This window comes from Triturus cristatus, chromosome 6 (genome assembly GCF_964204655.1).
Source record: "Triturus cristatus chromosome 6, aTriCri1.1, whole genome shotgun sequence".
Taxonomy (NCBI): Eukaryota; Metazoa; Chordata; class Amphibia; order Caudata; family Salamandridae; genus Triturus; species Triturus cristatus.
Genome location: NC_140589.1, coordinates 605,455,816 through 605,479,455, shown reverse-complemented (window position 1 = coordinate 605,479,455; position 23,640 = coordinate 605,455,816). Strand labels below are relative to the sequence as shown.

At 50.0% G+C, this 23,640-nt stretch overlaps 1 protein-coding gene across 26 annotated transcripts in view; it reads left to right on the top strand.

The window, feature by feature from the left end:
• Window positions 1-23,640, top strand: part of SYNCRIP (synaptotagmin binding cytoplasmic RNA interacting protein) — a 509,168-nt gene that overhangs the window by 220,184 nt on the left and 265,344 nt on the right. For all 26 annotated transcript variants that reach the window (XM_085611064.1, XM_085611075.1, XM_085611073.1 and 23 more), the window contains one exon: window positions 19,094-19,229. In XM_085611064.1, coding sequence (XP_085467190.1) covers window positions 19,094-19,229 — 136 coding nt within the window. The remainder of the gene's footprint in view (window positions 1-19,093; window positions 19,230-23,640) is intronic.

The following is a 23,640-nucleotide window of genomic DNA, read 5'->3' as shown; positions in this document are numbered from 1 at the left end:
GTCTGCGCATAGCGATCCATGTTGTTGACCTGAGTATAGGCTCCCCTCCGGGTTGACTTGGGTTTCGACTTGTCTCCGTCTAGTCTCGCCGCCATCTTCCGGAGGCCACCAAGGTTGGCACCCGCCAGCACCAGGGACAGGGACCAGGTAGCTAATTCAATAGAACACAGCAGTCGCAGACAGGAAGCCCATGTATAGTCCGAAAATCAGGCCAGACTCTTCGCCATCCGCGCTCCTCTGAAACACCAAGGTCCCTCAGCCGGTCTCAGAAAACAAACTTGAAAACGAAAGTGAAAGTGCGGGGTACGTGGCAAGTCAAGCCCAGCATGCCGCTGTTGTTCACTTCGTACCCGGGCACCTCACCAACTCGAGATCGGGACCAAGGCAATAGCAGGCCGCAAGCTTCGGAGGGCAACCATTCGGGTTCCCGGCGTCCGATCTGGATTTGGAAAACGGGTGGCACCTCAGCGCAAATTCATCAGCAAAAGCCCGTCAAATTAACCAGGATTTAGTCAGGATAGACGCGGGAGGTTGCGGAGGCCCTCGAGAGCCGTAAACCATCTTGGTTGCGCGCTAGGCTCCTCCTCCAAGCATTACTGTGTTGATGTGCAATCCAAACAACAAGGTTCAGTAGGCCAAGCTGTCCTAAAAACTCTATTCCAAACTGCTGCAACTGATACAGGTGACCACCGCTAGGGGAGACACTGCTATATAGTCTATCCTTAGTGTTTGATCTGCAGCTCATATGCCTCGAACGGAATATGCTACTTACCAGTATGCATCTGTTCTTGGCATGTAGAGCTGCAGAGCCACACACGCCCACCCGCCTCCCCGGGACCTGTATCCGTTCCAGCATTGTCTTAATTAGACACTACACATGGACATCCTTTCTCTCTACTTCTTATACACTCCATTTCCCATCATGGCGAAAAACAATCTGAGGATGGAGTGGATGCACATGCGCACTGTTATAGCAGCATTTCTACAAAATAGACAACACCTCTCACTTTTCAGAGTACCTGCCATAAAGGCCTTAATGGAAGGACTCAAAAGAATAATTCCCCCCAGAGTACCATCTTCCCCTGTGTGGAATTTGAACATCATTCTCGCAAGACTAATGGGGCCTCTATTAGAACCTCTACATAAATGTGAGCTACAATTCTTAACATGGAAAACTGCTTTCCTCTTATCCAAAACTTCTCTACGCAGAGTTAGTGAACTACAAGCACTAACCATTCAAGAACCCTTTCTCCAGATGCCTCTTAATAAAGTTGTTCTTCGGACTGACCCTAAATTCCTCCCTAAAGTCATTTCTCCCTTCCACCTCAATCTGTAGAGCTGCCTGTATTCTTCTCGCAGCCACAGATAGTTGCAGATAGAGCTCTTCACACCTTAGATGTCAAAAGAGCACTACTATACTACATAGAGAGAACAAAACCCTTTCGTAAGACCAAACAATTATTCGTGTCTTTCTCATCACCACACAAAGTCAACCCCATATCAAAATCTGGGATAGCTAGGTGGATTGTCAAATGCATACCGATTTGTTACCATAAAGCAAAACGTACATTGTATGTTCCTCCTAAAGCCAACTCTACACGAAAGATGGGGGCTTCAATGGCATTTTTAGGAAACATTGCTTTAGATGATATCTGCAGAGCAGCTACATGGTCTACACCACACACATTCACTAAACACTACTGTGTTGATGTGCAAACTAAACAGGCTAGTGGTGGGCCAAGCTGTACTTAAAACACTATTTCAAACTAATGCAACAGATACTGGTGGTCGCCGTTACGGGTGGATACTACTTCACAATCTATGCACAGTGTGTAATCTGCAGCTCATATGCCTCGAACAGAATATGCTACTTACCAGTATGAATCTGTTCTTGGCATGTAGAGCTGCAGATCTACACACACCCACCCACCCGCCTTCCCGGCTACCTTTATCTGTTCCAGTACTATCTTACTTAGATACACCACACATGGGCTTCTTTCCTGTTTCTTACTAAGCTCCTTCATTTCCCTGCTGGTGAGAAACAATCTGAGGATGGAGCCGAATCCCATGCGCACTATGATCCAAAGGAGGAGTCGCACACCTTGTGACTTCCAAAGACTTTCCAAGACAAAAACCAGTGCAAACATCCGGGCCCAACACCAGATGGCGATCTATGCACAGTGTGTAGATCTGCAGCTCTACATGCCAAGAACAGATGCATACTGGTAAGTAGCCTAATATATATATTCGAGGCATATGAGCTGCAGATTACACACTGTGCATAGATCGCCATCTGGTGTTGGGCCCAGATGTTTGCAGTTGTTTTTCCTCTTGAAAAGTCTTTGAAAGTCACGAGGTCTGTGACTCCTCCCTTGGATCGTATTGCGCATGGGCTTCTGCTCCATCCTCAGATTGTTTTTTTCCGCCATCGGACTCGGATGTGATCTTCGCGCTCCGCTTCCGAACAGTTTCCAGTTCTTCTATCGGCGCGCAATCCTTCCCCCTTTTCGCGGTATTGTTTTCGATCGCGATCTCCACACTACGCGGGTCTCATCGATCCAAGTCTTCGATTCCGGTCGTCGACGAGGGCCTTCAGGCCTACCCAAGCTCCGGTCCTGGCTGATGGAATGGACACCATTCAAAAAGTGTCCTCTGTGGGTCCAAATTTCCCCACACCGATCTCCATGAGGTATGCAACCTATGCCTCTCCCCTGAACACGAGGCTCGAGACTGTCCGGCGGGCAAATCCTTCCGGTCCAAGAAAACCATTCGAGGGCGAGAAGAACCATGGCACACTCATTGACAGCTATCCCAGACGACCTCTTCGGAGAAGGCGTCGACGCTCCAGAAGGACAGCACACCGAAGAGGGCCTCGTCAGCGCCTCCGAGGCCGACGACTCAGATGTCGAGGACATCACTCCGGCACAGTGTTGTGAGTACCAACATCCAACCCCACCCCACACCCTCCACGGCATCCAAAGAGGCTTCGGTCACGCCTTCGCCCTCGGGCCTAGGCAAGACCAAGGACATTGCTTCCCACACCGCACCTTCGGGCCCGGTAAAGAAGCCTATCAAGCCTTCTGGCAGCTCCTCAGCACCGATGCCTAAAAAGAAAATGGCCTCCTCCTCGGCACCGAGCTCCATGCCGAAAACTAGCACCAGCTCCTCGGTGCCGACACCGTCCCCCGACCAAAAAACACAAAATCATCGACACCCATACCTCGAAGCCGAAAGTCATCTCGGAACCGAGTAAAGAACCAGCCATTCCGAAGCCGCAAGGTTCAAAACAACGAACTGATGCAGACTCCAAGACAAAAAAAAACCTACGGCCCGACGCTTTCGGCGCCGACAGATCGGCCGCTCACTGAAGAACTATTTAGGCCTGATCCCGTGCAAAAAACACTGGTCAAGGACCCTTAGAATGGACATTTGATGCTCAGCATCAAAAAGAGACTGCTGGACAAGCCTGCTTCAGCTCCACCTCCAAAGAGGAAAAACTTTGCTACCTCCCCTTTGAGAATTCCATCACCCCCTCCTCCACCCCCTCCACCAGCTCCTCTACCTTCTCCTCCCCTACCTCATCATTCCCCCACACCCTCTCCGGATGATGACGATGATGTCTATGATGACACGGGACGAGCCCCATGACCAACCCACAGGGGTCCCCACTCCTACAGGCTCACCAGACCCATGGGACGACTATAACATTCCAGACATTCCTAATGTCCCGCAGGATGATCTCTACCTTTCGAGACCATCCCCCCCGGAAGACTCAATAGGGTTTAACCAACTACTCCAGAGGGCTGCACACTACCACGGAGTGGATATCCATACTGGCCCTGTGGAGGAGGACTTCCTCCTAGATACCTTCAACACAGCACACAGGGCCACTTCCATCCTGCCCATGCTCAAAGGCATTATCAAGCACGCGCCGGAGGTCTTTAAGGACCCAGTCAGAGCCAGGGTCATCAACCCTCGCATAGACAAAAAAATATAAGGCCGGCCCTACAGACCCCACCTACATCAAAGGGCCAGCACCACTAGATTCCCTAGTAGTGTCCACTGCAAGAAAGCGTGCAAACTCCCAGGCATCAGGCGAGGCACCACCACCACCACCACCACCACCACCACCACCACCACCACCTGATAAGGAGTCCAAACTCTTGGACGCATCGGGCAAGCGCACTGCATCCCAGGCTGCTAACATGGCACATCGCAAACACACAAGCGCGTTTGGCAAGATATGACAGGGCACATTATGATGAACTAGAAGCCATAATGCAACACCTCCCTGAAAAATATAAAAATAGAGCCAATGAGTTAATCCAGGAGGGTAAAACAATCACCAACACCTCCATTCGCTGTGCCCTAGATGCAGCTGACACCGCCTCTGGGGCAATTAACACCAGCATCGTCCTCTGTCTGCATGCCTGGCTAAGAATTTCAGGTTTCAAACCAGCGGTGCAAGCTTCCATCCTGAACCACCCCTTTGACCAGGAACATCTGTTCGGCCCAAATGTTGATGAAGCCCTAGAAAAAATGAAGAAAGACACAGATACAGCGAAGTCTTTGGGAGCCTTACAATAGCACCCTCCCAGGCGCTCCTTTCGCCGCTCTTTCTTTCGAAGCACCTCCAGAGGCTATTTCTCTGACACCGCATCTACTTTCTATAAAGCCCCTACACAATCCACTTTTACAAGGGGTTACCAAAGAGGCGGCTACAGGGGCAACAATAATAAAGGCAGAGGCAAGACTAACACCTCCCGCTCTGCCTCCACCTCTACTCAATGACTTCCCTCCACTCCCCCCCCCCAGACCATCCCACTCCGGTCGGGGGCAGACTCCACAATTTACTTCCTGTCTGGACTACCATCACCTCAGACAAATGGGTAATACAAATAATTTGGTCAGGCTACTGCCTCGAACTAACATCTACCTCCCCGAACTAACATCTACCTCCCCAAACATTCCACCCAAACAACGCCCAATGTCACAGGAACATTTAGCATTATTAAAGCAGGAGGTCATCTCCCTCCTACAAAAGAGTGCAACAAAATATGGGAGTTTACTCCCTATATTTTCTCATTACCGAAAAGGGACGAGACTCAGCCAGCAACCTCACAAACCCCGGAGGACCTGCCTGCATTCACTTCAATGACTCTATCTCACAAGAACACCGGACGTGTTTAAACTGCAGCTTCTGGTGCCAGCCAGAGACCGCGAATCCAGCACACTCTGCACCTGCCGACCCCCGCCCGAGCGAACCAACACCACGAAGAGGTCCCCCCCGGTGATCCAGACTCGAGATCCAGCGACCCCTGACCTGCCTCAAACCTCCAAATGACGCCTGCAGCCTCAATCCAGAGGACCCCCTCTACTGCGACCAGAGTGTGAGAAAGTGGCTCTGTATATACTGTAACCTAATAGGTACAGGGTGTACAGAGTCCACAGTCCCCCAGAGGCTGATAGAGGTCAAAGTTAGGTATGACCTTACTCTCAAAAGTGGTAGCTTGGTCGAGCAGTAAGGCAGTACCAGAGGACAGTGTAAAGCATTTATTGTACACACTCAGTCAGCATATGGTTTCACACACTCAATAACTGAACTCTAGGCCAATGATTTGTATATATAAAATATATGCTTGTTTTATTTTTAGAACCACAGGGGGTAAAAATATACTTTCTCAGAATGAGAGGTTGAATATAAATACTTTTGTTTTAAGCAATAAATTTGTGTAAACAGTCACAGTTGGTTGCAATAAACAATCCTATTTCCTAAACATAACAATGCATTGAGCTCAATGGTAAATTCAGGTTATTTGTAATAAATTACTTTTCAGGTTACTTTTGGAATTCCAGGTCTGGCTCCTAGAACCAGCCTGGGGTCAGTATTCAGAATCAAGTGATGAAAGTCGACTTAATAACTGTAATGATTTTTAAATAATATTTAGCTATTTCAAAAGTTAGCACTTAGAAAATATTTCACAGAAAACATTCAATGGATCTCTATGGCAAGAAATTCAAATTGCAGGTAGAGTACTTTATCGTTACTTTAGTAATCCAGGACTGGGTGCCTAGACCCAGGACTGGGGTCCTTATCAAAAGCAGGTAAGTAATTTCGTTTGCAGAAATGGTACGATTTTAAAAGAATATTTCAAATTTGCAAAAGTAGACACTTAGAAGAAATTTCACAGAAAAGCAGACAATGGTTTCCTATGGGAGGAAAATGAGTTAGAGGTAAGTATAGTTGTGAACAGTTTTCAGAGTCAGGGCTGGGCACCAAGATCCAGCACTGGGAGCTCACCTAGGAGCAGGTGAGTAAATTCGTTTTTGTCACTTGGCTGATTTTTGGTGAATTTTTGCAGTTTTGAAAAGTTCACACTTAGAAGATTTTTGAAGAAAAAGCCAGTCAATGTTACCCTATGAGGAAAATGAAGTTAGCGGTTTAAGGGTAAGTACTCGACTGGTAGTGTTGAAATTCCGGGCATGGACTCAGGGGTCCCCCAGTGTCAGGTAGGTACAGTTGGTTCACCCTCAGCGGTTTCAGGACGGCCGGGTGCAGAGAGAGTTGGGCCCAATGTTATCCTATGAGGGATAGGGGGGCCTTGGTTGGTGGCTGCTGTCTGGCAAGCCACGCGGCTGTGGGAGCTGGGCTCCTGGTCACTTACTCAGGGCAAGTGGGGAAGTAGGTTAGTGTAGAGAGGGCACTGCCAGGGCCACTCGGGCGGCTGGGTGCAGGGTGCTTTTGAGCCTTAGGGCGCTCAATGGAAATCAATGGGAATGTTCCGGTTTGGAAAGAGGCTGCAGGCTCGGGGACGAGGATGTTTCAGGTGCCACCACCACTTCGAGAGGTAAGTTGGGTAGTTGTAGGTTAGGTGGGTACCCCGGGATTGGGCACAGGGGGTCGCAGGGCGCCGGGTGCAGGGGTGCCTTTTCACGTCGGGAATCTTACCCTCTGGTTGATCGCGGCTGGGGTGGCACTTGGTTCTGAGGCTGCAGGCTTCTTCCGGGATGTCGAGGGGGGTCCTTGGGTGCCGGACTCTGGGTCACAGTCGCCGTGGGGTCGTCCTCTGGGTCTTTGTCCACTCCGGCACTGGCCAGGCTTGGCTGGTGCAGAGTGTGTTGGGTCCGCGGTCCCGGGCTGGTGCCAGGGATAGCAAATAGGTTTCTTGAGTAGAGCCTCTACTCGTGGGAGTCCCAGGGGCTTAGAGCTAAAAGGTAGACAGGTCCTCCGGGGTTGGTGAGGTTGCTGGCCACGTGGGATGCCGCGCTGGTGCAGGTTCGAGAGTCGACAGGCCGGTAGGGCTGGGGCCAAAGCAGTTGGTGTCTTCTTCTCTTTTTAGCAGCTGCAGGGCAGGTCTTTGTTCTTCTTGCTCATCTTGTCGTTTTTCTATCTGGAATCTGAGGAAGGAAGGTTCAGGGGGCCCCTAAATACTAGATTTAGGGGCGTTACAGGTAGGTGAAGGCCAGGGACCAATGGGTCCTTGTCCTGGGGTGGGTACACCCCCTATCCTGCCTCTCTCCTGTGGGAGGGGGGCAGTAGCCTAATCCTGATAGGGTAGGGCCTCCCATCTTCAAGATGGCGAGAGCCCGGAGATGTGCTTCACCTCGCCTCCCCCACCTGAGGGGTGGGGTGGGCAGGCTGGCACATCCCCTGTCCTTGTATGGGGTTTCCGGCCAAGCTTCCCGCCAGAGTGGGGGGTTGCAGTGGCCTGGGGAAACTCCAACTGGCGGCATGCCTTTGAAGCTTCCCTTTGCTCATCCTGGGGGAGGAGATTTCTCACCTCACCCAGGATGTGCATTGTTGCAGGCCCGAGAGAGCAGGGGCTCTCCCACCCAGGGGTCCAGCAACGTGTCTGCTGTGTGGCAGCCTGGGCAGCCTCAGAGCAGACGTGGATTGCAAGTTAGCTGTAAGGGGGCATCTTCTAAGATGCCCTCTGGGGTGCTTAGTACATTAAATCCTACACTGGCATCAGTGTGGGTTCAATGTGCTGAGAAGTTTGATACCAAACTTCCCAGGCTTCAGTGTTGCCAATATGGTGCTGTGGAGCTCGTGTTTGACAAGCTCTCAGCACCATGTATTCTTAAATGACAGCACTGCACTTACAGTGCCCAGGAATGGACCCGGGTACTGTAGGGGCACAGGGCTCCTGTGCCCACACCATAGGCGTAATGCACCAAGCTAGAGGGGTGGCTGACATATGCCTTGGCAGTGTAGGTGATGGTGTGAGAAAGTGGCTCTGTATATACTGTTCCCTAATAGGTACAGGGTGTACAGAGTCCACAGTCCCCCAGAGGCTGATAGAGGTCAAAGTTAGGTATGACCTTACTCTCAAAAAGTGGTAGCTTGGTCGAGCAGTAAGGCAGTACCAGAGGACAGTGTAAAGCATTTATTGTACACACTCAGTCAGCAAATGGTTTCACACACTCAATAACTGAACTCTAGGCCAATGATTTGTATATATAAAATATATGCTTGTTTTATTTTTAGAACCACAAAGGGGGTAAAAATATACTGTTCGAGGCATATGAGCTGCAGATCACACACTGAGGATAAGATCGCCATCTGGTGTTGGGCTCGGATGATTGCAGGTTGTTGTTGTCTTCGGAAGAAGCCTTTGGTCACGAGGTTGGTGACTCCTCCCCTGGACAACAGTGCGCATGGGCATCCACTCCATCGTCAGATTGTTTTTTTCCGCCATTGGGTTCGGATGAACTTTTTTCCGCTCCAGCAGAAAACTTCTAGCAATCATTTTAAATACTTAATCTTCATTCCATCGACGTCGAACTCAACTCGGACCGGTTCCGCAAGCGGCTGATGGACAGGACACCCTTCAAAAAATGCCCCCAGTGTGGAGCGAAGTTCCCCCACAGTGACCACCACGAGGTTTGTAACCTCTGCCTGTCGCCGGAACACAACGAGTCCACCTGTCCAGCTTGTTCCGCTTTCCGTTCGAAGAAGACCCTCCGGGACCGAAGAGCTCGACGCCATATCATGGCCAAACCAGCTCCAGAACCGGAGGACATCTTTGCTCAAGATGTTCCCGAAGACGACACCGAAGATCTCGATCGTGTCCGAGGCCGACGATTCCGATGACCTCATCACTCCAGGGCAGCGTGTGAGTACCACCCCCCCTGCCCCTGCCCCATCCAAAAAAGCATTGGTCAAGACTCCGCCAGTTGAGCCCAGTCGCGACCGGAAATCCTCTTCAGAAGCCCCGCCCTCGGGCCCGGCTCCGAAGACATCTAAGCCTGTGGGTGGCTCGGGCTCGAGCAAACCTCACCTGATTGTGCCTTTAACACCCTCGGCACACAGAAAAACACTGTCGGCACCGAAACAGGCTCCAAGACCGAAATCTCCTTCGGCACAGAAACGTTCCTCGGCACCGAAGTCTCCACCGGCACCGAAACGTTCTTCAACATCGATGCCTAAAAGTCCATCGGCACCGAAACATACACCGGCACCGAAACATACATCGGCACCGAAAAATCAGTCGGCTCCGAAAATTCCATCGGACCCGGCACACCCTTCGGCACCGAAAACATTATCGGCACCGAAAACTGCGTCCCCACCGAAAAAAGCTCATAAACACCCGAAGCGGACATCACAGCCACCACCTTCGGAGCCAGATGAACTTTTTCGACCAGATCCTACTCAAAAGCGGATCTACATCAATCCTAACTCTGGACATGTGACTGCCATCCCATATAAGAAGCGGAAGCTGGACACTACACCTTCCCCAGCTCCCATACGGAAAAAGGACTGTGCCACTTCACCACTTCGTCCTTCCTCTCCTGTATTACCTTCTAACCCGTCCCCCCCCTCCTCCTCCTGATTCTCCTTTACCTTTACCATCTCCCTATCATTCACCTCCTCCACAGGATGATAATGATGACTTAGGGGGAGGGGCGGACCCTGATTTATTTAATGATCCTGTTGATCCAAACGACCCTTTTACGTTCCCAGACCCAGCACCTGTGGATGACTGGTCTTATCCTATACCTGACATGCCTGACCCTACTACCTACCCCTCCAAGCCCTCCCCTCCTGATGACCACCTAGGGTTTGGCCAACTTATAAATAGGGCAGCAACATTCCACGGCGTCACAATGCACACAGACGCCCTTGAAGAGGACTTTCTCCTTGATACCTTTGAGCAGTCACAAAAGACTGTTCACATACTGCCCATGATCAAAGGGGTTATAAAGCATGCTACTGAAGTCTTTAAGGATCCTGTTCGAGCTAGGGTTCTCAACCCACGCATCGAAAAAAAGTACCGACCAGCCCCGCAAGACCCTGCATACATTAAGGCCCAGCTCCCTTTAGACTCATTAGTCGTATCAAATGCCAGGAAGCGCGCTAACTCACAGACAACTGGAGAAACGCCTCCCCCAGACAAAGAGTCTAAGCTTTTAGAAGCCTCAGGCAAACGGGTCGCCGCGCAGGCGGCTAACCATTGGCGTATTGCGAATACCCAGGCCCTGTTAGCCAGGTATGATAGGGCGCATTATGACCAACTTGAGGACCTTATGCAACATCTGCCTGAACCCTTTAAGTCCCAGGCCTCTGACCTCATCCAAGAAGGCAAATTAATATCTAATGCCTCCATTAAATGCGCCTTAGATGCAGCAGATACTGCTTCTAGAGCGGTCAATACTAGCGTCTTACTCAGACGACATGCCTGGCTCCGTATTTCCGGGTTTAAACCGGAAGTTCAAACCGCAATTCTAGCCCAACCTTTCAACCAAGAGCAGTTATTTGGGCCTGCAGTGGATACTGCATTAGAAAAAATGAAAAAGGATAATGAAACTGCCAAGTCTATGGGAGCACTGCAGTCTCCTCAAAACCGGGGTTCCTTTCGTCGCTCCTTTTATAGAGGAGGCTCCAAAAACACATCAACTGAGACCACGTCCACCTTTAAAAATTCTGGACAAACATCCCCTAACAGAGGTTATTTCCGGGGAGGTTATAGGGGAAACAATAACAAAGGTCGAGGGCGGGGCAACAACAACAACACCCGCACCTCACCAACCACCAAACAGTGACTTGCCACCACTCCCCCCAGACCATTCCACTCCGGTCGGAGGGCGACTCCAACAATTCCTACCTGTCTGGACTTCCATCACCACAGACAGATGGGTAAGACAGATTATCTAGTCTGGCTACTGCCTCGAACTCATACAATCCCCCCCAAACATACCGCCCAAACAACGTCCAATGTCCTCGCATCATCTCTCTCTCCTCAAACAAGAAGTTCAATCCCTGTTACAAAAACATGCGATAGAACCAGTCCCCCTTCAACATCAGGGAAAAGGGGTATATTCTCTATACTTCCTCATTCCCAAAAAGGACAAAACACTAAGGCCCATACTGGATCTCAGACTACTAAACCAGTATATACACTCGGATCATTTTCATATGACCACTCTCCAACAAGTCCTCCCACTTTTACAACAGGGAGACTTCCTCGCCACATTGGACCTCAAGGACGCATACTTTCACATCCCTATGCATCCCGCTCACAGAAAATATCTACGATTTGTGGTAGATGGGCAACACTATCAATTTACAGTTCTCCCATTCGGAGTAACAACGGCACCCAGAGTGTTCACCAAGTGCCTAGCAGTCGTGGCAGCGCATCTCAGAAGACAACAGATCCATGTCTTCCCCTATCTGGACGATTGGCTCATAAAAGCCAATACATACCAAAAATGCGTTCTCCACACTCATCGCACGATTCAAACTCTCCACGATTTGGGATTCACTATCAACTACCCCAAATCCCACCTACAACCTTCCCACTTACATCAGTATCTAGGAGCAACCATAGATACATCCAAAGCCATTGCCTATCCCAGCACTGCCAGGATAGCCAGTATACAAAATCTCATCTCTCAATTTCAAACTCATCCATCTCTTCCAGCAAGAGTGTTCATGCAGCTCCTAGGCATGATGGCGTCATGCATCTCCATAGTCCCACACGCACGACTTCAAATGCGTCCCTTACAGGAATGTTTAGCACAACAGTGGAACCAAGCTCACGGACAACTTACCGATCTGGTGTTGGACAGTCGCTCACTTCGCTCACTGAAATGGTGGAACACCATCAACCTGTCCAAAGGGCGACCGTTCTTAGAGCCTCTTCCACAAGTTGTGCTAACTACAGACGCATCTCTCACGGGGTGGGGAGCCCACCTCCTTCACCATACCACTCAGGGCAGATGGACCAGTCAACAAAAACTGCTCCACATCAACCACCTGGAACTCTTAGCAGTGTTCCTAGCACTAAAATCCTTTCAAGTTCACCTAAAGAACAAAACTGTCCTCATACGCACAGACAACATGACGACAATGTATTATATACAGAAACAGGGAGGGACACACTCTCTCCAACTGTCCCAACTGGCACAGCAAATCTGGAGATGGGCAATTCCCCAAAACATCTACCTGTTAGCAGAACATCTCCCAGGGATCCACAATCAAGTGGCCGACCTCCTAAGTCGCCACACACAACAGATCCACGAATGGGAACTACACCCCAAGGTTCTACTCCCCTTCTTCCAAAAGTGGGGACAACCAGACATAGACCTGTTCGCCACTCCCGAAAACACAAAATGCCCAACCTTCGCCGCCAGGTTTCCACACCCACAGTCGAAGGGCAATGCCCTATGGATGAACTGGTCAGGCAGATTTGCGTACGCCTTTCCGCCTCTCCCACTAGTTCCATTTGTGGTACGCAAACTGAAACAACAGTCACTAACACTAATACTAGTGGCTCCCACTTGGGCACGTCAACCGTGGTTCACCACACTTCTGGAACTATCCTTAGTTCCACATCAAAAGCTACGCCTCTCCCCGGGTCTGTTAACCCAGAACCATGGAGAAATCAGACACCCAGATCCTCAAACACTGAACCTAGCGATCTGGCTCCTGAGGTCTTAGAGTTCGGTTACCTCAATCTCCCTCCAGACTGTATGAATATCATAAAAGAAGCCAGACGCCCTACTACTAGAGCGTGTTATGCCGCTAAATGGAAACGATTTGCCATCTACTGCGCTAATAATAACATACATCCATTGGATGCTTCCATCCAAAACATCATTTGCTATCTACTACACTTGCAAAGATGCAATCTAGCGTATTCCTCTATACGTTTACACCTAGCAGCCTTGGCAGCCTACTTGCAAAATAGGCAACACCTGTCCCTTTTTAAGGTACCAGCCATCAAAGCGTTTATGGAAGGTCTCAAAAGAATTCTTCCCCCAAGATTGCCACCTGCACCAGTGTGGAATCTCAATGTGGTTCTAACAAGACTCATGGGTCCCCCATTTGAACCTATGCACAAATGTGAATTGCAATTCCTAACATGGAAGGTAGCTTTCCTTATCGCAATCACTTCCCTGCGCAGAGTAAGTGAAATACAAGCCCTTACACTTGAGGAACCTTTCTTACAACTACACCGTAACAAAGTGGTTCTTAGGACAAACCCTAAATTTCTTCCAAAAGTGATTTCCCCTTTCCACCTTAACCAATCAGTAGAACTACCGGTCTTTTTCCCAAATCCAGACTCGGTAGCTGAAAGGGCCCTACATACCTTAGATGTCAAAAGAGCCTTGCTTTATTACATCGACAGGACAAAACCTTTTCGAAAGACAAAACAACTCTTTGTTGCTTTCGCGCCACCACACAAAGGCAACCCGATCTCCAAATCAGGAATAGCCCGGTGGATAGTTAAATGCATCCAAATATGCTACCTCAAGGCTAAACGTACACTTACAGTTCCCCCTAGGGCGCACTCCACGCGTAAAATAGGGGCTTCTATGGCCTTCTTAGGCAATATTCCCTTAGACATTTGCAAGGCAGCCACATGGTCTACCACGCATACCTTCACTAAACACTATTGTGTTGACGTGCAGGCCAAACAACAGGCCTCCGTGGGCCAGGCTGTCCTAAAAACTTTATTTCAAGCTGCTGCAACGGATACAGGCGACCACCGCTAAGGGGAGCACTGCTGTATAATCTATCCTCAGTGTGTGATCTGCAGCTCATATGCCTCGAACGGAATATGCTACTTACCAGTATGCATCTGTTCTTGGCATGTAGAGCTGCAGAGTCACACACGCCCGCCCGCCTCCCCGGGACCTGTATCTGTTCCAGCATCCGTCTTACTTAGACATTACACATGGACATCCTTTCTTTCTTTTCTATACACTCCATCTTTTCCCATCATGGCGAAAAACAATCTGACGATGGAGTGGATGCCCATGCGCACTGTTGTCCAGGGGAGGAGTCGCCAACCTCGTGACCAAAGGCTTCTTCCGAAGACAACAACAACCTGCAATCATCCGAGCCCAACACCAGATGGCGATCTTATCCTCAGTGTGTGACTCTGCAGCTCTACATGCCAAGAACAGATGCATACTGGTAAGTAGCATATTCCTTCTCAGAATGAGAGGTTGAATATAAATACTTTTGTTTCAAGCAATAAATTTGTGTAAACAGTCACAGTTGGTTGCAATAAACAATCCTATTTCCTAAACATACAATGCATTGAGCTCAATGGTAAATTCAGGTTATTTGTAATAAATTACTTTTTAGATTACTTTTGGAATTCCAGGTCTGGATCCTAGAACCAGCCTGGGGTCAGTATTCAGAATCAAGTGATGAAAGTCGACTTAATAACTGTAATGATTTTTAAATAATATTTAGCTATTTCAAAAGTTAGCACTTAGAAAATATTTCACAGAAAACATTCAATGGATCTCTATGGCAAGAAATTCAAATTGCAGGTAGAGTACTTTATCGTTACTTTAGTAATCCAGGACTGGGTGCCTAGACCCAGGACTGGGGTCCTTATCAAAAGCAGGTAAGTAATTTCGTTTGCAGAAATGGTACGATTTTAAAAGAATATTTCAAATTTGCAAAAGTAGACACTTAGAAGAAATTTCACAGAAAAGCAGACAATGGTTTCCTATGGGAGAAAAATGAGTTAGAAGTAAGTATAGTTGTGAACACTTTTCAGAGTCAGGGCTGGGCACCAAGATCCAGCACTGGGAGCTCACCTAAGAGCAGGTGAGTAAATTCTTTTTTGTCACTTGGCTGATTTTTAGTGAATATTTGCAGTTTTGAAAAGTTCACACTTAGAAGATTTTTCAAGAAAAAGCCAGTCAATGTTACCCTATGAGGAAAATGAAGTTAGCGGTTTAAGGGTAAGTACTCGACTGGCAGAGTTGAAATTCCGGGCATAGACTCAGGGGTCCCCCAGTGTCAGGTAGGTACAGTTGGTTCACCCTCAGCGGTTTCAGGACGGCCGGGTGCAGAGTGAGTTAGGCCCAATGTTATCCTATGAGGGATAGGGGGGCCTTGGTTGGTGGCTGCTGTCTGGCAAGCCACGCGTCTGTGGGAGCTGGGCTCCTGGTCACTTACTCAGGGCAAGTGGGGAAGTAAGTTAGTGTAGAGAGTGCACTGCCAGGGCCACTCGGGCGGCTGGGTGCAGGGTGCTTTTGAGCCTTCGGGCGCTCAATGGAAGTCAATGGGAATGTTCCGGTTTGGAAAAAGGCTGCAGGCTCGGGGACGAGGATGTTTCCGGTGCCACCACCACTTCGAGGGGTAAGTTGGGTAGTTGTAGGTTAGGTGGGTACCCCGGGATTGGGCACAGGGGGCCGCAGGGCGCCGGGTGCAGGGGTGCCTTTTGACGCCGGGAATCTTACCCTCTGGTTGATCGCGGCTGGGGTGGCACTCGGTTCTGAGGCTGCAGGCTTCGTCCAGGATGTCGAGGGGGGTCCTTGGGTGCCGGACTCGGGGTCACAGTCGCCGTGGGGTCGTCCTCAGGGTCTTTGTCCACTCCGGCACTGGCCAGGCTTGGCTGGTGCAGAGTGTGTTGGGTCCGCGGTTCCGGGCTGCTGCCAGGAGTTAGGAATAGGTTTCTCGAGTAGAGCCTCTACTCATGGGAGTCCCAGGGAATCAGAGGTCAAAGGTAGCCAGGTCCTCCGGGGTTTTTGAGGTTGCTGGCCACAAGAGATGCCGCGCTGGAGCAGGAGCAGGTTCGAGGGTCGACAGGCCGGTAGGGCTGGGGCCAAAGCAGTTGGTGTCTTCCTCTTTTTAGCAGCTGCAGGGCAGGTCTTTTTTCTTCTTGCTCTTCTTGTAGGTTTCTATCTGGAATCTGGGGAAGGAAGGTTCAGGGGGCCCCTAAATACTAGATTTAGGGGCGTTACAGGTAGGTGAAGGCCAGGGACCAATGGGTCCTTGTCCTGGGGTGGGTACACCCCCTATCCTGCCTCTCTCCTGTGGGAGGAGGGCAGTAGCCTAATCCTGATAGGGTAGGGCCTCCCATCTTCAAGATGGCGAGAGCCCGGAGATGTGCTTCACCTCGCCTCCCCCACCTGAGGGGTGGGGTGGGCAGGCTGGCACATCCCCTGTCCTTGTATGGGGTTTCCGGCCAAGCTTCCTGCCAGAGTGGGGGGTTGCAGTGGCCTGGGGAAACTCCAACTGGCGGCATGCCTTTGAAGCTTCCCTTTGCTCATCCTGGGGGAGGAGATTTCTCACCTCACCCAGGATGTGCATTGTTGCAGGCCCGGGAGAGCAGGGGCTCTCCCACCCAGGGGTCCAGCAACGTGTCTGCTGTGTGGCAGCCTGGGCAGCCTCAGAGCAGACGTGGATTGTAGGTTAGCTGTAAGGGGGCATCTCTAAGATGCCCTCTGGGGTGCTTAGTACATTAAATCCCACACTGGCATCAGTGTGGGTTTAATGTGCTGAGAAGTTTGATACCAAACTTCCCAGTCTTCAGTGTTGCCCTTATGGTGCTGTGGAGTTCGTGTTTGACGAGCTCTCAGCACCATGTACTTGTAAAAGGCAGCACTGTACTTACAGTGCCCAGGAATGGACCTGGGTACTGTAGGGGCACAGGGCTCCTGCTCCTGTGCCCACACCATAGGCATAAGGCACCCAGCCAGAGGGGTGGCTGACATATGCCTTGGCAGTATAGGTAATGGGCATGGCACACAGAGATGTGTGCCATGTCGACTCTTTGTTTTGTCCTGCACCCAGACACTCAGCCTGCAAAGGCAGTGTGTGTGTGTAAGGGTACAGGGCCTCTAAGGGTGGCACAATGAGTGCTGCAGCCCTTAGAGGCCATCCCTGGTCACAAGGCCCTGGGTACCTAGGGTACCATTTACCAGGGGCTGACATGTGGCCAGGGTTTGCCAATTGGGAGTTTGTGTGTTTTAAGGAAGGAACATAGGCCCTGGGCACCTGATTGGCAGGAGCCCAGGGCACAACAAGGGAAAGTGCATCAGCTATTAGGCAAAAAAAAAAAGGGGGGGTTACTGCAACAGAAACACACTTTCTCACAGATGGGCATGGTACACAGTGATGTGTGCCATGTCGACCATTTGTTTTGTCCTGCACCCAGACACTCAGCCTGCAAGGGCAGTGTGTGTGTAAGGGTACAGGGCCTCTGAGGGTGGCACAATGAGTGCTGCAGCCCTTAGAGGCCTTCCCTGGTCACAAGGCCCTGGGTACCTAGGGTACCATTTACTAGGGGCTGACATGTGGCTAGGGTTTGCCAATTTGGAGTTTGTGTGGTTTAAGGAAGGAACATAGGCCCTGGGCACCTGATTGGCAGGAACCCAGGGTACACTCAATCGAAGTACATTCAGCAATTTAGCAAAAAGTGGGGGCATACCATGCAAGAAAGATGGCACTTTCTCACACAGAGCGGGTAAGAAAATCTGGCGTCCCAAGGCATCCCTGCTCCTGACGTCCCACGGCCTTGTGTGCCCAAACCAGCAGTGCCTAACCAACCCACGACATCGCAACTTACGCCTCGAAGTGGTGGTCGCACCCAGAAGATCCTCGTCCCCGAGCCTGCAGTGTTTTTGTCCCAGAGGTTCAACATTGGAAACAGGGCACCCAACCTCAAACAGCACCCGGCTGCCCTAGTGCTGCTGAGGGTGCACCTTTGGTGTTACTTTGGTCCTTAACTTGCCCTGAGCTAAACCTGCTAGCCAGTAGCCACCAACCTGAAGCCCCTTATCCTCCTTAGGATAACATTGGGCCTCAACACCCGGCTGCCCTAGTGCTGCTGAGGGTGCAATAACAGTGCATCACTGACCCTGGGGGAACCCTGAGTCTAACCCCAGAACCTTAACTCCCACAGCCGTTTACTTACCTGTGAACCGTTAAACTGTTTTCCTTCCATAGGATAGCATTGACACTTTTTCTCAAATGTTTTTAAGTGTGGAGTTATGAAATCTAAAAATATTCTTCAAAATTCACACAAATAACCAAAACGTGTTTACTTACCTGTTTCTAGGAAATGTCCCAGTGCTGAATCTAGGTATCAAGCACTGAGCTAGAAAAGTAACGTAAAATGTAACTTACCTGCAATTTACTGAAAAAGCCTATTCATTGCAATGTACAGTATTTGCTAAGTGTTGCATTCTACTGCTTCCCTGTACATCAAAGTACAATTTCTATTGCATTTTCAAAAATAACTTATTACTGAAAAGTATTGAATGCTTACCTGTACCAGGCTTGCTTGGTTCTAAAAATAAACAGTATATATAATTACAATTGGCCTAGAGTTCAGTTCTTGAGTGTGTGAATTAATTTGCTGATTGAGGGTGTACACCAAATGCTTAACACTGCCCTCTGATACTGCCTTACTTCTCGAACAAGCTACCGCTATTAGAGAGTAAGGTTCTATCTAACTTTAACCTCTGCCTACCTTTAGGGACTCTTGGACTCTATGCACACTGTACCTCACTTTGGTGCAGTGTATATATAGAGCCAGTTTCTTACAATATGGATTTGCAATTGGCGTGAACCAGTATTGTGACAATAGTTTTAACAATGCAGTTGGTGGATACTGATGTTTAAGTAACCACTGATTACCCTAGGACCGAAGCAAATTCTGATATATCTTGTTTTAGGCCTCCTTTATCTACATTGGTCTTAAGTTTATCTATATTTAGGTAAAGACTGTTGTGGTTTTATGCAGGTTTGAACATGATTTTAAAATTATCGTCAAGGGACAAATTTGTCAATGCATGATCTGCTTCTATGTTTACATCCCTGCTTTTCTTTTCTTTTCAGTACAATAACCACGAAATCCGGTCTGGAAAACACATTGGTGTTTGCATCTCCGTTGCCAATAATAGACTTTTTGTTGGCTCAATACCCAAAAGTAAAACTAAGGAGCAGATAGTGGAAGAATTTAGTAAAGTGACAGGTATGTAAAATAGCACTGCAAAGAAGCAAGTGTTGCCTATTAGTTTCTGAATCCTTTTAGAAAATGAGCCATTTTAGGGTGACATTCAGATATCATTTTTCTTATTCAGTGTTTATTTGTGTTTTTAACATTCTTTATTGGTTACTGTTAATATCAACAGAATAAAGAAAAAATCAACAAACATTTGCCATCAGAAACCCATTGGCTAGGAGGTACAGCACTAAATCAACAATACAATCCATGAAGGTGCAACATAATCCAATAATAGCTAACCTCGGGCATCTATGTGCAAGTAGAGCAGAGTATGGTGGCAATATTGCACCACAGGTGCTACAGAACTCTAAACAGTAGTCAACACAGAGGAATTTTAACTCTAATTCCCTGAGGTCTGCTGTGAACCTGTGGCCAACAGTCCATCCCAGAAATCCAGGCCTATACTTAGTTTCTCATCACATCTCCACTTTTACAATTTCAGCTCTTCGGTTACCACTCATTCTGCCATGTGTCTCCTAAAGTAGTCCAAGCTCTCCATCACGCACTGCTTTAGCAGAGGGCATAACAGACAGTCTCTCTCTGACAACATGGCCTTGTACAAGTGTTTGACCAGGTGTCGCCCTCATCCCAATTCCAGTAGGGCCTGGAAGGTGTGTGAAGTGGCAGGAGCTTCTGGGAAAGAACTTGATATATCTCTAGTGATGTCAGAAAGGCTGGCGTGTTGGAGGAAGTGCCCCATTTCCAAGTAAATCTCGAGCGTCTTCAAAGGATATGAATTTGTTTAAAAAAACCGGGCGCCGACCCCTCAGTTCCCGCTAATTTTCGCCCCATCTCCCTTCTGCTGTTCCTGGCGAAAGTACTCGAGCGCCACGTCACCTGCGCCCTGAGCTCTTTCGTAGAGAAGAACGGGGCTCTCGCCCCCCGCCAGGCCGGGTTCCGCCCCGCACACTCTACGGAGTCCGTAGTTCTCTCGGTCCTTGATAACCTCAGGGAGGGAATGGATACCAACCAACCCCAGGCCTTGGTCCTCCTCGATCTCTCAGCCGCCTTTGACACGGTGGATCATTCCATCTTGCTTTCCCGTGTCAGGGCGGCGGGCATCGGGGGCACCGCGTTGGTTTGGTTATCCTCCTTCCTGAGGGACCGTACCCAGGCAGTTCGCCTGGGTGATTTTACTGCGGACTTTCGCAATGTTCAGTGCGGGGTCCCCCAAGGCTCCTCCCTTTCCCCCCTTTTATTTAATCTTTATATTTCCCCTCTTATTTTTTCACTGCAACAAATGGAGGTCGCCGTATTTAATTATGCGGACGACCTCCAGCTTGTCTTCAATCTTTCCTCTTCCCCCGATTCTGTTCTTAATTTCCAAACCATCATGATTCATATCCGGGACTGGATGAACCACAACCGTCTGAAACTCAACCCAGACAAGACCGAGCTGGTGTTGACGGGTGGTTCATCCAGCCCCTGGTCCCCTCTCTTCTGGCCGCCTTCCCTAGGTCCCCCACCTGTTCCCTCTACCTCAGTCAAAACTCTAGGCATTAAGCTCAATTCTCAACTCACCCTTCACTCCCAGGTCAGCTCTGTGGTTTCTTCTTCCTTTCTTTCACTGCGCACTATACGCAAGGTGTCCCGTTTCTTCTCATTTGATGCTTTAAAATTGATCACCCTGGCCATGGTCGTATCCCGCCTGGATTATGGCAACGCCCTATATGCAGGTATACCTACATATAGTCTCCGGCGTCTGCAGCAGATCCAAAACCAGGCGGCGCGCCTGGTGTTCAAACTTCCAAAGTCCCACCATATCACCCCCCTCCTAAAGTCCCTACATTGGCTGCCTGTTCGTGCTCGTGTCCCGTTTAAGCTTGCTTCCATCACCTTTCAAGCACGACTGGGCACGGCACCGGCTTTCATCTCATCTGAGATTATCCCTTATGTTCCATCCAGGGAACTGCGTTCATCTACCCAATCCCTTCTTACAGTCCCACGGTTCCGGAGAAAGAAATGGGGAGGCTCGAAATTTGCGACCCTCGCCCCGATCTTCTGGAACGCCAGGTGGCGATTGCGGGCTCAGCAGTGGGACCTGAAGTTTCAGTGGGCCCAGCATCGAGGCAACCTGTCCGACCCTGTCTTGATCTCGGAGGGCACTGCGAAACAGTTGCAGTGGTGGCTCACGGACCGCGATTGGGTCAGGGGCAGGTGCCTCTCCCTACCCCAACCGGAGCACGTAGTAGTGACGGACGCGTCCCTCCTGGGATGGGGGGCCATATGGGAGAGGCGGAGATCAGAGGCCTCTGGTCTCCGGCGGAGTCTCAACTCCATATCAACTTGTTGGAGCTGAGAGCGATCCGGCTTGCACTGAAAGCCTTCCTTCCCTCTGTCCGGGGAAGTGTCGTGCAGGTGTTCACGGATAACACCATGTGGTATTGCAACAAACAGGGTGGGGTGGGGTCGTGGACCCTTTGTCAGGAGGCTCTGCGCCTCTGGACATGGCTGGAACACCAGGGCATCATCCTGGTGGTTCAACATCTGGCGAGCTCTCTGAACGCCAGAGCAGACGAACACAGCCGCCGGTGCATGATGGATCACGAATGGCGTCTGAACTCGGACGTGGCGCAAGGTCTCTTTCTGCAGTGGGGCGAGCCTTGGTTCTATCTATTTGCCACCGAAGAGAATGCGCAATGTACAGCAGTTCTGCGCGTTGGAATTTCCAAGGCGGCACTCGCTCGGAGACGCTTTTCGTCGCGAGTGGAGTTGCGGTCTGTTGTACACCTTTCCGCCTATACCACTTCTGCCCACAGTGCTGAAGAAGATCAGGCGCGACCGGGCCCAAGTCATCTTAGTGGCTCCGGATTGGGCACGAAGGTACTGGTATCCCGAGCTACTCAGTATGTCAATCGATCCTCCGTTACGACTGCCTCTTCAGGAGGACCTTCTGTCGCAGCAGCAGGGGACGGTCCTCCACCCGGACCTGTCCAGTCTCCACCTCCATGCGTGGAGATTGAGCGGCGACAGTTGATGTCATTTGACTTGCCTCCTGAAGTCTGTGACGTCATTCTGGCAGCCAGGTGTCCCTCCACAAAATCGGTATACGCCTCCAGGTGGAACAAATTTGTGGCATGGGGCACAGCAAAGGCTGTGGATCCCTTTTCCGCCCCTCTTTCTGAGGTTCTACTCTTTCTTCTTTCTTTGGCCCAGCAGGGCTCTGCTCTGGGCACCTTGAAAGGTTATCTTTCTGCAATCTCTGCTTTCTTACGGCTTCCTGATCAGCCTTCTCTTTTAAATCCCTTGTTGTTTTGCGTTTTCTTAAAGGCATTACTCACATGTTTCCTCCTGTCCCCTTCGTAATGCCTCAGTGGGATTTGAATCTTGTCTTGACCTTTCTGATGTGCGCTCCCTTTGAGCCTCTTCACAATTGTCCCCTTCGTCTTCTGACTCTTAAGACTGCTTTCCTGGTAGCTATCACCTCGGCTAGACTGGTGAGTGAGCTCCAGGCTCTGTCATCTAAGCCTCCTTTTCTTTCTTTTCATCCGGACAAGGTTGTCCTCCGGACTCGTCCTTCTTTTCTTCCAAAAGTGGTGACCCCCTTTCACATCGGACAATCTGTCACATTGCGCACCTTCTTTCTGCCTCCGCATCCTTAGGAAGAGAGACTCCACCGTCTGGACCCCAAACGTGCGCTGTCCATTTATTTGGACCGCACCAGACAGTTCCGGGTGGACGACCATTTTTTTGTTGGATACGTAGGTGCTAAGAAGGGGAGGGCTGTACACAAGCGGACAATCTCACGGTGTGTCGTATTGTGTATAAAGGTTTGTTACTCCTTGGCGAAAAAGGACCCTCCTGTTGGGCTGAGAGCCCATTCCACCCGGGCCACAGCGGCGACTACTGCCCTGGGACGGGGAGTTCCCTTGCAGGACATCAGTCAGACGGCGACGTGGGCCTCACTGCACACGTTCGCCAAGCACTATTGCCTGGACAGCCAAGTCCGGAGAGATGGCTTCATTGGCCGTTTTGTTCTCCAGGACTTTCTGGTGTGATCTTGGTTCGCAGACCCACCACCGGGGTTGGTATTGCTGGGGTATCTATTCTAAGGTGAGGAATCTAACTAACGTGTTTCTTTCAGATGAACAAGTTACTTACCTTCGGTAACGATGTATCTGTAAGAAACATTAGTTAGTTAGATTACTCACCGACCCACCCATCCTCCCCGCTCTGCGAATCAACATGTAGGGTTAAGGACATCCTGTTCAGGGCCCTAGACTTTTTGGCACCAGTGTCGGTCTCTTGCATGGCTCTGCGTTCCTGGCGCGGAAAGCTATGTACAAGAACTGACGTCAGCGCGCGAGGGCGGCGTCTAAGTACTCCGACGTCATTCCGGCGCACGATGCCAACGACGGACGCGGAGCCGCAGACGACG